Source organism: Leopardus geoffroyi, chromosome B1 (genome assembly GCF_018350155.1).
Source record: "Leopardus geoffroyi isolate Oge1 chromosome B1, O.geoffroyi_Oge1_pat1.0, whole genome shotgun sequence".
Classification (NCBI taxonomy): domain Eukaryota; kingdom Metazoa; phylum Chordata; class Mammalia; order Carnivora; family Felidae; genus Leopardus; species Leopardus geoffroyi.
In genome coordinates this window covers 131,045,770-131,057,851 of record NC_059327.1, presented here as the reverse complement: position 1 = coordinate 131,057,851, position 12,082 = coordinate 131,045,770, and the positions used below count along the sequence as shown (strand labels likewise).

Sequence of the window (12,082 nt, the reverse complement as noted above, 5' to 3'; positions counted from 1 at the left end):
GTAACATTGAATGTTAACTATATTTCAATAATAAAAATTAAATTAAAATTTTTATTTTTATTTTTTTTTCAACGTTTATTTATTCTTTTTTTTGGGACAGAGAGAGACAGAGCATGAACGGGGGAGGGGCAGAGAGAGAGGGAGACACAGAATCGGAAACTGGCTCCAGGCTCTGAGCCATCACCCCAGAGCCCGACGCGGGGCTCGAACTCACGGACCGCGAGATCGTGACCTGGCTGAAGTCCGACGCTTAACCGACTGCGCCACCCAGGCGCCCCTAAATTAAAATTTTTAAATGTGGGCCCTGGGTTTAGATTTCTTGTATTTAAACCTTTGTCACAATAATCAAATATACATCATGTTGGTTAACATGAAACTAAAGGAAATATACATATAAAGTTCTTAAAACTGTGTTTAATATATAGCAAATAGTAAGAAATCATTATTATTATTTTCATATAATATTTGTAAAGGGATTTGCAGGTTAAATATAGGACAAGTCATTAATCAAAAATTCACATAAATGAAATTGTGCAGTTATTAAATATATAAAAGGATACAAGATAATGTTTTTTATATATATATATATATATATATATATATATATATATATCTCATAGGACATGTCAATGTGTTCGTGTATGTACATGTACATATTTTACAGTCAATGTTCACTTTGCACGGTACTGTGGGATTGTAAGGTGAGCATGCATAAGCTGAGGTGAAGCTGTAGAAAGTGGTCTTAAAAATCAATGAAGAAAATGTCAATTAATTGGTGGTAAACATTACAATTGTCCCATGACCTTTAAATGTTTTTTTCAAAACATTAAAAATTCTCATACTCACTTATAAATTTATAGGGAAGTGAAAAACTAGCAAAATCATTACTTTGTTTACTGTAATTTAAGACATTGAGAATTAAACTGTTTCATTTCTTTGTAAAAAAAAAGCTTATCAAGAGCAGTTGAAACAGTGCTGCTGTCTTCTCATTATATAGCTTTCTATATGGAGTGAGCATCTTTCCTAAGTCTTAAATTGTCATACTCCTTTATAAGTTTAGATCAGTTTCCAAAATGTTACCCTTTTAGCATCACGCCTATCTCTGACTGTTCCTCTAATATGGGGTACTTTTGCAGCAGCACTTCCTCTGGAACATCTTCAACTTATTCATGACAACTTCTCCCATTTATTCAGTCAGCTTGGATCAGTTCCACTGGCTATCTATTCCGTCTCCTGAACAGTAGCAGTGTCACCATTCCCAAAGTCAGCTATTTGTTGTATAAATAAAATATTTTTTATTCAAATTTTACCTCCAGCCATTTTCACTTCATCTCTTTGCTGCATTTCCATATTTTGTGGCCAATTTCTTTTTTTCAACTATGCATTTTTCGAAATATCACATGGGTCTATCACTGGGAGAAGCAATACAGCTAGAGGCTTTGCCGTCTGTATGAGCTGAATAGCAGATGTACAATGACCAGTCACTGAAAAACTTTGAAAGAAGTGATGTAACTTGATCATGGATTATAATGGGTCTCTGTTGTTTATGTAGCATTTTGTGGGCTGAAGGGCTAGGAGCAAAGTTTGTAATGTATGTAATCATAGTATATGTACTATGGTAACAGAAATTCCAACTGTGTTGTGAGGAGCTGGTATTATTCAACTAACTGTGGTGTCGGAAATTTCTTGCATCCTGGAACTATACAAGGTGAGAACACCTTTTATTTAAGAGAATACTTCTTATCACTACTACTCACTCCTTGTACCCCATATTTTTAAAAACAACTATTTGAAATAAATGTGTAACAGTTGGTCTGTGGTCTTTCCTCTCTGCCTGAGTAATAGCTGAGAATTTGACCTTGGGCTAAATCATGGAATGTATCCTGATTCAAAGATAAATGAGAGTCTTAACAAAGTGCTTCATATCAAACCAATCACCTGTGGTTTGCTGTCAATTGTTTGTTAGTATCTGTAATTAATAATTAACATTTTATTGATGAGTAATCTGTCATTGAAAACCTATAGCTACAAAGTAGGTACCAAGTGGCTAAGTGACTAGTAAATTGAAGAGAGACCAGTGCTGATGGCTTGCATGAGCTGAGGTGGCCAAAACTATCCCATCTTATCTCTCATGACTTCACAAAGGCACAGAGTGGAGAAGGTTGAAAGTAATGCCTAGGAGTTGCAAGAACTCAAATATACTGCTATTGTACATGTTATGTTGACTCTGTCAACTTGATGCAGCTGGAGCATATTGTGATTTGAGAGCTTGATATTAATCCATGCTCCTGACTATTGCTGCTTGCTGAACAAAGTGGCATTGGGAGAGTTGTGAAGATAATGATTTTGCCTTTACAGTTATAATACTTGGCATTACATAAAGAAAATCAATGTTTTTTGCTTTTCAATTTGACTCTATACTTATGTCTGACCCATTTGATTGAGATAATTGTTATTTATTAAACTGAAGTATATTGATTGAATGTTTGTATACAAATATATCACAAATGAAGAAAAATCATAAAATAACACTGATTCTTATGGTAGTTCCTCACTTAGTTAAAAGGTAGTTGCCAAAAATATATTATAAAGGAATAAGATTACTTTCATCTGTAGGCTTAAGAAAACAGTGTGCTAAACATCTTCAGCCACACTGAAATTACAAAACTTTCTCTAGCCACTTCCAGTATTTCACTCTAGCTACTGATGAGTTTTGTAATGAAGAATGAAAAGATGAAAAGAAAATATCTTGGCAAAGTAAGTATTCAGTTGGACAGCTTGTTTGATAATCATAACCATGGCTCCTATATAAAAGTGTGCTTTACAAAAATCCTCAATGAAATGTTAACAAATCAAATCTAACAATATGTAATAAGAATTATACTCCACAACCAAGTGGAATTCACACCAGGTACACAAGGTTGGTTCAATACTCAAAAATTAATTAGAATAATTCATCACATTAACAGGGTAAAAAAGACAAGTCACATGATTATATCAATAGATGCAGAAAAAACATTTGACAAAATGCAACATCTATGTATGATTAAAAACTTTTGGTAAACTAGAAATACATGGGAACTTCCTCAACTTGATAAATATTTCCAAAAATACCTACAGTTAACATCATATTTCATAGCAAGAAACTAGAGCTTTCCTACTAAGATCAGGAAAAGGACAAGCATCATACTGGAAGTCCTAGCCAGTGCAACAAGACACAAAAAGGAAATAAGAGGTATACAGATTGGGAAAGAAGATATAAAACTGTCTTCATTCACAGATGACATGATTGTCTATGTAGGAAATCCTAAAGAATCAACAACGACAAAAACAACAACAACAACAACAACAAAGAAGCAATTATTGTAAGACTGCAAGATAGAAGGTTAATAAACAAAAGTCAACCACTTTCCTATATACCATCGATGAACAAGTGAAATTCAAAATTTAAAACACGATACAATTATCTTAGCACCAAAAAATACTGAAACACTTAGGTAGACATTTAATAGAATATAAGATCTAATATAAGATCTATTCTATAAGAATAGAATATAAGATCTGGATGAGGAAAAACCTCTGATGAACAAAATCAGAGGACTAAATAAAAAGAGGTATATTCCATGTTCATGGATGGGAATACTCAATACTATCAAGATGTCAGTTCTTCTTAACTTACTCTATAGTCCAATGCAATCTTAGTTCTTCCAAATTTGATGTATATTTCAGTGCAATATATTTTTTAAAATTTTTAAATGTTTATTTAGTTTTGAGAGAGACAGAGACAGAATGCGAGTGGGTTGAGGCAGAGAGAGAGAGAGAATCTGAAGCAGGACCCAGACTCTGAGCTAGACCTAGAACTCATGGACTGTGAGATCATGACCTGAGCTGAAGCTGGATGCTCAACCAACCGAGCCACCCAGGTGCTCCTATTTCAGTGTAATCTTAATAAAAATCTCACCAAGTTATTTTATAGATATCAACAGATTCTAAAGTTTACGTGGAGAGCAAAAACTATAGATATCAACAGATTCTAAAGGCCCAGAATAGCCAAGATAATATTGAAGTCAAATAATAAAATCATAGGTCTGACACTATTTGCCTTCAACCCACAGTAATCAAGACAGTGTGATAATAGCAAGAGAGTAGACAAATAAATCATTGGACTAGAATAGAGAGCCTACAAATAAAACCACATAAATATAGGCAACTGATTTTTGACAAAGGAACAAAAGCACTACAATAAAGCAAAGACAGTCTTTTCAACAAATGGTGCTAGAACAACTGGACATCCACATGCACAAGAAGAAGGAGGACGAGGAGAAAGAGGAGAAGAAGAAGAAGGAGAAGAAGAAGGAGGAGGAGGAAGAGGAGGAGGGAGGAAAAGAAAGGAGAAGAAGGGGCAAGGAGAAGAAGGAGAAGAGGAACAAAAGAAGTAGGAGGAGGAGAAGGAGGGGAAGGGAAAGGAGGGGAAGAAGAAGGAGGAGGAGAAGGAAGAGGAGGCAGGGGAAAAGGAGGACAAGAGTCTAGACACCACCTTTACACTCTTCACAAAAAGTTAATGCAATAAAGATCATAGACCTAATTGTAAAACAAAACTATAAAACTCCTGGAATAACATAGGGGAAAACCTACATGACCTTGGGTATGCCAATGACTTGGAGATATAACACCAAAAGCACAACCCATGAAATAAAGAATAAATAAGCTGAACTTCCTTAAAATTAAAAATTTCACCTCCATGAAAGAGTCAAGAGAAAAGCTATGGACCGAGAGAAAATATTTGCAGAAGATATGTCTGAAAAGGAACTATTATCCAAAATATATAGAGGACTCTTAAAACTCAGTAAGAAAATAAACAAGCAGATTAAAAACCAGACCAAAGAACGTGACAGATACCCCACCAAAGAAGATTTTTAGATAACAAATAAGCTTATGAAAAGGTGCTCCACATCATTTGCCATCTTGGAAATGTAAATTAAAACTATCAGACACCACTGCATGCCTCTTAGAATGGTCAGAATCTAGAAGACTGAAACACTAAATGCTGGCAAGGATGTGGAGCAACAAGAATTGTCATTTACTGTTGGTGGGATGCAAAATGGTCCAGCCACTTTGGAAGAAAATTTGTTACGTCCTTATAAAACTAAGCAGGTACTTATCATATGATCCATCAGTAGTGATCCTTCCTATTTACCCATAGGAATTGAAAACTTACATCCACTCAAGCCCACACATGGATGTTTAACTAGAATTTTTATTCATAACTGCCAAAACTTGGAAGGAACCAAGATGTCCCTCAGTAGGTGAACAGATGAACTGTGATACATCCAGACAATGGGATTAATATTTAATGCTAAAAGGAAATGAGCTATAAAACCATGAAAAGACAAGGAAGAACTTTAAATGAATATTACTAAGTGAAAGAAGCCAATCTTAACAGTCTCTATACCAGCTATATGACCTTCTGGATATGGTAAAATTGTGGAGACAGTAAAACGATTACTGGTTACCAGGGGTTGATAGAGGAAGATGAATAAATGATGTACAAACAATGTTTAAGACACCAAAAATATCTAGATGATACTATAATGATGGATATACTTCATTATGCATTTGTCCAAACCCAGAGAATGTATAGCGCACGGAGGGAATCTTAAACTATGGATTTGGTTGGGGTGATCATAATGTGTCAGTGTAGTTCATTAATTTTAATAAATGTACCATTCTGGTGGGAGATGTTGACCATGCGAGAAGCTATGCATGTGTGCGGGCAAAGGGTACGTGAGAAACTTCTGCTAGTTGCCTCTCAATCTTGCTGTGAATCTAAACCACTACAAAAAAAAAGTCTCTTTTTTTTAAGTGTACTTTATCATTCATGTGTTTTGTTTTATTATGACATTCTCACAAAAACTCTGCAAGGTAGTTGCATTTATCTAAATCACATTGTTACAAATGAAGAAAGTAAAGCTCATAGATGGTAGTTAAGTTTTATAGTCTTCTGAAGGCAATAAATGATATAGCTTGGACTAGATTTGAGGTTTGTCTGACATCAAGTCTATGTTCTCCCTACTTTTCCAGGACTCAGCAAACTGCAGTCTATGGGCCCAATCGACTCACCACCTGCTCCAGTAGTAAGATTTTACTGGAATACAGATAATTATTGTCTATGGCTGCTTTCATTACCACAACAGCAGAGTTGATTAATTCACACAGAAATCTTATGGCCTAAAATACTTACTGTATAGCACTTTACAGGAAAAGTTTCCCAACCCCCGACCTACATACTGTGTCTTCTTAGGGTCAGTTTTCATCCTAAAACCTCTGTTTGAGTTCAAATTTTAATTATCCTTCAGGACACAACCAATACACAATTTATAGAATGCACTATGTATTAAATATCACGATAAATACTGAAGATGGTTTAAAAATACATGTGACATAAAAAAATTATAATTTTATATTATAGTGTCAGAGTAAATAACAGAATTAATCTCTAAGAAACAAAATAATTCTATTTGCCCAAACTCATAGTTGACAATGAAAACAAAGTTTTCCAGATGATGAAGCGTGTTTATTACCTAGCAAAGAGCAATGTATTAAATGAATATTCAGTAGTTTCTGGACTCACTACAAACTAATGGCGTAAATACCAGCATTGTAAAAAATATCTAAAGTTACAAAATTATAAACTAAAATCAAAAAGTATTTCTAAGTATACACTTTTACAATTTAGAAAACTGAGGACAAGTATAAAGATATCGATTATCTGCACATCACTGATTCAGTATTCCAAATTTCATCTAAAAAGATCTAATTCACACTTTACAAAACCACTTGAAATTAAGTCATCACTTTTTCCTCTTGTAACACTCTTTAGTTCAATGATTTTCTGAAAATATGTCTTAAGATAGAAAAAGAAGAATTTAACTGAAGATTTGCAGTAAACTCAAGCCAATATAGAGTCTATGGACAATGAGAAAAAATAACATGAGAAGCATTTTTAAAAATCATTCCAAGTGTAACTCTTCTTCAGTGCATCCACGCTGGAGAGACAGTGTATCTGTCCTTCACCCACAGACACAGGCATAGAGCCCTTCGCCGCCCAATACGTTCATCCTCCACCTTATGCATACCCTGTGCTACTGCTGCTACAGCTGCCACCAGAGAATGTGGAAGAGCTTGGAGGAGCAGAAGAGAAAGAGGGAGAGGCAGAATGGGCCGAAAGTGAGCGTGTGCCTGTGGGCATATGTCCATGTGGACGAGTGTTTGTCTATGCATGTGTCTATTCCTTCCCCAAAGAAGCCGAAGGGATTTACAAAATAACACTCAACCAAGCACCGTTCAAGATAAGAAGAGCGTCAGGATCTGCATGAATACTACTAAGTGGCAATTTGGAACAAGTAGAAATAAGCACCCATCTCATTATTTAGTATGTGTGCCATTTGACAAATGAATTATATAAATGTCTCTGAGATATCAGTAGCAGGCGTCAAGCACTTTTGGGGGTAATTAATCTTCATTTACCAAGTAGTCACAAGGATGAACTGTACCAAAGATTTTTCTGTCCTTTCCTTTTTAGGGCCACAGTAGGTCTCTTTTTTACATATCCCAGGGCCATATCAAAAGGTCTTATTTTAAAATGTGAATACACTAAAATTTGCCAATATTATTCATGATAATAAAAAATCAAAGGTCTATGAATGATTTCGATTCTTAAAAATGTTAATTATTTTTTGAGACTGACTTTTAAAAACTTTTCTTGAAATATAGTCACTTATACACAGAAGCATTCACACCAAAAAATGAAATCAGCTGAGAAAACAAATTATCTTCACTTTTTTACTATTGGCTCTAAATATACGGATTTATCTACTCACACAGTCCCCTGACTCAGTTTATCCCTTTGACAAGTGATGATGCAAAAATGAATCAAGCAAGAAATACCAGCCTTTAGAGCATCAATCATCATAACCCATCAGTCATAAATAAATATCAAAGTGATATTTGGGGTTTACCTACCTACATAGAGAACACCCTCTTTTGTCTTTCCTGCGGCTTCTGCCACACCCTGTTTGGTTTTTTCAGCAGCAGCCACGACTCCCTCCTTGGCCTTTGAAAGTCCTTTCATGAATACATCCATGGCTAATGAATTCCTTTACACTGGAGAACACAAAATATAATTTCAATGAGAACTTGTGAGTAGAATATAATAAAATTAGAACCACCCAAGATAAAAACCACAGAAAGATCAGTATAACTCCCAAAAGTGTGTGACACTTTTAACCATACTCTTATTTCAACCACTGGGTGGGGAAGGGGGAGCCTTTTTTTAGCTTTTGCATTAAAAATTTAGCATTCCTCATCCATCTTGGCTAGTAAAAGTCTAGCTGCCCAAACATGGATTAAGATGAATCATCTAGTTGTTCTTAATGTATCTTCGAAGTGTAGTTGCATGAAAAGATGGACCCCTCTTTGAACTTCCCAGAGTCCAAAGAACGACAAGACAAGTTAGAAGTATGGTTCAGGGGCACCTGGGTGGCTCAATCTGTTAAGCCTGTGACTTCCGCTCAGGCCATGATCTCACAGTTTGTGGGTTTCTGAGTTCGAGCCCCAGGCGGTCGTAGAGCTCTGTGCTGACAGCTCAGAGCCTGCTTCGGATTCTGTGTCTCCCTCTCTCTCTGTCCCCCCCCCCCACTCACGCTCAAAAATAAACATTAAAAAAAATCTTAAAAAATAAAAATAAGTATGGTTAAAAGATCACAGGAAAAGAAACGAAAAGAAGCTAGAGGCATGGGGTCGGAGTCAGTCTTAAAATGAATTCCAGAAGAGGGCTAACTGGTTGATCCCGGAGAAGGGAGGGAAGAGAACTACTCACTCTGGGTGTGGCCCAACCTCAGGCCCACAGCGAGCCCACCCGCACCCGTTCTAATCTATCCGACCATCCACGCTCGCCCCCAGCTATCTGCCAGGAGCAGGCGCCTGTGCACACTCGGGAACAGTCTCCTGACTCGCGCCTGCCACCCGAGGGGGCGTTCTCCGCGCGCCTGAATTCACCACCCACCAGGCACCCGCACCTGTTAACCCCTTACCACCTGTTGACCTGCCTTCCCTGCACTTCCATTTAATCATTTGCCAAACGCAGCTTGCTTGCTTGACCGAGAACGCCGAGAGGGCGGACTGGGGGATTTAAGGTAACAGAAATAAAAGTTGGCACCTCGTGCTCCATCGAGCATCCTCGCGTTTCCCCAGGGGAAAAGCGCACCCCGGAGCAGCAGCCTAACCTCTCGGTCTTTGGGGATGAGAAGAGCCGAGTCGGAAGCGAGAGGTCAACTTACTTTCGTCCAGCTCGCTGGAGAGATAGGGACCCACCTCGGAGAGACTTGCCCCAGCGGGTCCTCATTGCAGCACCACCTCCCCCCTCCCAGAAGCGCACGACTCCTCTCCCCCGGGTTTCCCCCAGCATTTCCAAAGCTGCCTGTTCAGATCCATTGGTCCTTACCTGAGTGCCTCTGATCCTCAGAAGTACAATTCCTCCCCACCCGCCCCTTACACGAAATTGTTCAAAACAATTCCCCGATGTTATTGAAATGGGAAGGGGGAGGATAAGAAGCGCACAGGAAGGGAGGAGGCAGCACCAGGACCGGGGTGGTCCCCAGAGGAGGCTGCCGTCAGCGCCGCCGGGTGATGAGAGGCTGGGGGCGTGGGAGGCGAACCCACGAACCTGTCGTCGAATTGCCACTCCCCGTCCCCCGCACAATTGGATCCGAGAGAAAGAGGCAGAGGGTCGGAAGGGAAGGCGGGGAGAGAGCGCCCAGGATGCCAAGGGCCGGCACGGTCCTCGGGTCCGCCCTGCAGCTAGCACACACCTCGCCCCTCGTCTCGGCGCTGGGTCTCTCACCCCTTCGCTCGGGTCCCCTCTGGTCGTCGCGGTCTGCCTCCTCTTCCTCTCTCTCCTCCTCCTTCTCCTCCGCTCGCCGCCCCCGCAGCTGATTTGTCAGCGCCTCTCCCCGCCCTTCTCCCGGCGCTCGCCGCTTTCCCAGCCGCGTGCACTTCACTCCTCTCCTCGGATGGGGATGGGGGCGGGGGGAAAGCCGCACCTCCGGCTCCAGACGCCAGCCTGGGCCCGGGGGGGTGGGGGTGGGGGGTGGGGGGGGGGTGGGAGGTGGGGTAGTCTGCGCTTCCGCTCTAGTTCAGGATCAAGGGGACTCTCGTGGCGATCGGGAGCTGTTAGGCTGATGTTTCTCCCTCTTTCCCACCCCCCCTCCTTCGCTGTCTCCGCCCTCCCCTCTGGTTCCTCCCTGGACCCCCTTGTGGGAGCCAGCCTGGGGGAGCGGAGGCCTGGGAGCTCGACCACCAAAGACAGAGCCGTCCTCTTGGGAGGCTACCGAAGGAGGCAGGCGGCTCAGGAAGCCCTCCCAAGAAGAGCACGTTTCCCTGGCATCGCTGTGATTTTTATTAACGGCCGTAGGACACAATGTTTAAGACGCTTTTGTTCAAACATCCTTCAGATCTTCCCTTGCTCTTAACGTCAGGTGAGCTCGAAAGGGTCCGGCGGATGGAGAGGAGACTAGTAAGGAAGAGTTACAGGTTGAGGCAGGAGGAGGCTCTCGGAGTCCTCTTCCCACCCCACTGTCACCATTTTCCTGTCCACCAATCAGCGGCTGCCAGACGCCGATTTTTTTTTTTTCCCCATCCGTGGAATACGGAATCAATATTCCCCAGACGTCGATATCAAGCGGTCATAAGGTTTTTCGTTCTCGAGATGGAATTTACTTTCCACACTCAAGTGCCTGATGGAGGAGACAAATCTAGCGGGGTTTATTCTCCCGAACCATCACATTTAATTTCTTGGTCCCTCCCACACACGGCTCACCTTTCTGATTTGATGCACGTTGCCCCCGGAGCTGACACCCCACCTACCCCATCCCGCACGCAGACACGCATACATACGCGCGGACTTGACAATTTTTGCATTGGTTAACACATTTTCACCTCTTTCAGAGCTGGAGGGAAAACAGCTGTTCCTGGATCACACCAGAATGGAGAAGCAATCTCCTCCCTCTAACAGAATGCATTGCTGTTTTTGCCTGAATTGAGAGGATGATTTTAGCACTGAAAGGGGGAAAAACAAGTCTTAGCTGTATGTTTTTTGTTGTTGTTGTTTTGTTTTGTTTTATCTGAAATTTGAGTAAAATACAGTTAAATCTACAAAACAACCTCTTGAAACCAAGAGAAACAGGAAGCAAATTATATGTATATATATATATATATATATATATATATATATATATATATATATAGCTTAAACAAGTCCTTGCATTATTGGTGTGCCTTTTTCATTATTTTTTAATAATTTTTAAACGTTTATTTATTTTTGACATACGGAGAGACACAGAGCATAAGCAGGGGAGGGGCAGAGAGATGGGGGGAGACACAGAATCTGAAGCAGGCTCCAGGCTGTCAGCACAGAGCCCCACGCAAGGCTCGAACTCACAAACGGTGAGATCATGACCTGAGCGGAAATCAGACGCTTAACCCACTAAGCCACCAAGGCGCCCCTGGTCTGCCTTTTTTAAAAGCAGCCTTTCCAAACGCTATTTTGCTCCCTTGGGATCAGAAAAAGGTTAAACTTAAGAGCTGGTTTGCAGTCTGGCTTTGAGACTTTAAACAAGTTATGTCCTCTGTTCACAGTTTTCTCTTGTAAATGAGATTAATGCAGATGACCTCTCTCTTTTTTTTTTTTTTTTCAACGTTTATTTATTTTTGGGACAGAGAGAGACAGAGCATGAACGGGGGAGGGGCAGAGAGAGAGGGAGACACAGAATCGGAAACAGGCTCCAGGCTCTGAGCCATCAGCCCAGAGCCCGACGCGGGGCTCGAACTCACGGACCGCGAGATCGTGACCTGGCTGAAGTCGGACGCTTAACCGACTGCGCCACCCAGGCGCCCCGACCTCTCTCTTTTCAACTTTTTATTATGGAAAATGTTTAAACAAAAACAAAACAGAAAGAATAAATGACTCCATGTGAATATCACCCAACTGCCACCATTTTTCAACGCATGGCTAATCATGTTTCAT

General features: G+C 40.4%; 1 protein-coding gene across 4 annotated transcripts in view; it reads right to left on the bottom strand.

Moving 5' to 3' along the window:
- The window catches only part of SNCA (synuclein alpha), a 156,752-nt gene extending 146,736 nt beyond the window's left edge, over positions 1-10,016 (bottom strand). The window contains exons 1-2 of one of the 4 annotated variants that reach the window (XM_045472950.1): positions 9,902-10,016; positions 8,023-8,163 (exon numbers count right to left, since the gene is read on the bottom strand). In XM_045472950.1, coding sequence (XP_045328906.1) covers positions 8,023-8,143 — 121 coding nt within the window. In that variant the 5' untranslated portion in view covers positions 8,144-8,163; positions 9,902-10,016. Of the gene's footprint in view, positions 1-8,022; positions 8,166-9,502; positions 9,652-9,724 lie in introns of those variants that run through there. The other 3 variants (XM_045472944.1, XM_045472934.1, XM_045472956.1) reach the window with 3 other exon arrangements.
- Positions 10,017-12,082: the final 2,066 nt, after the last annotated feature.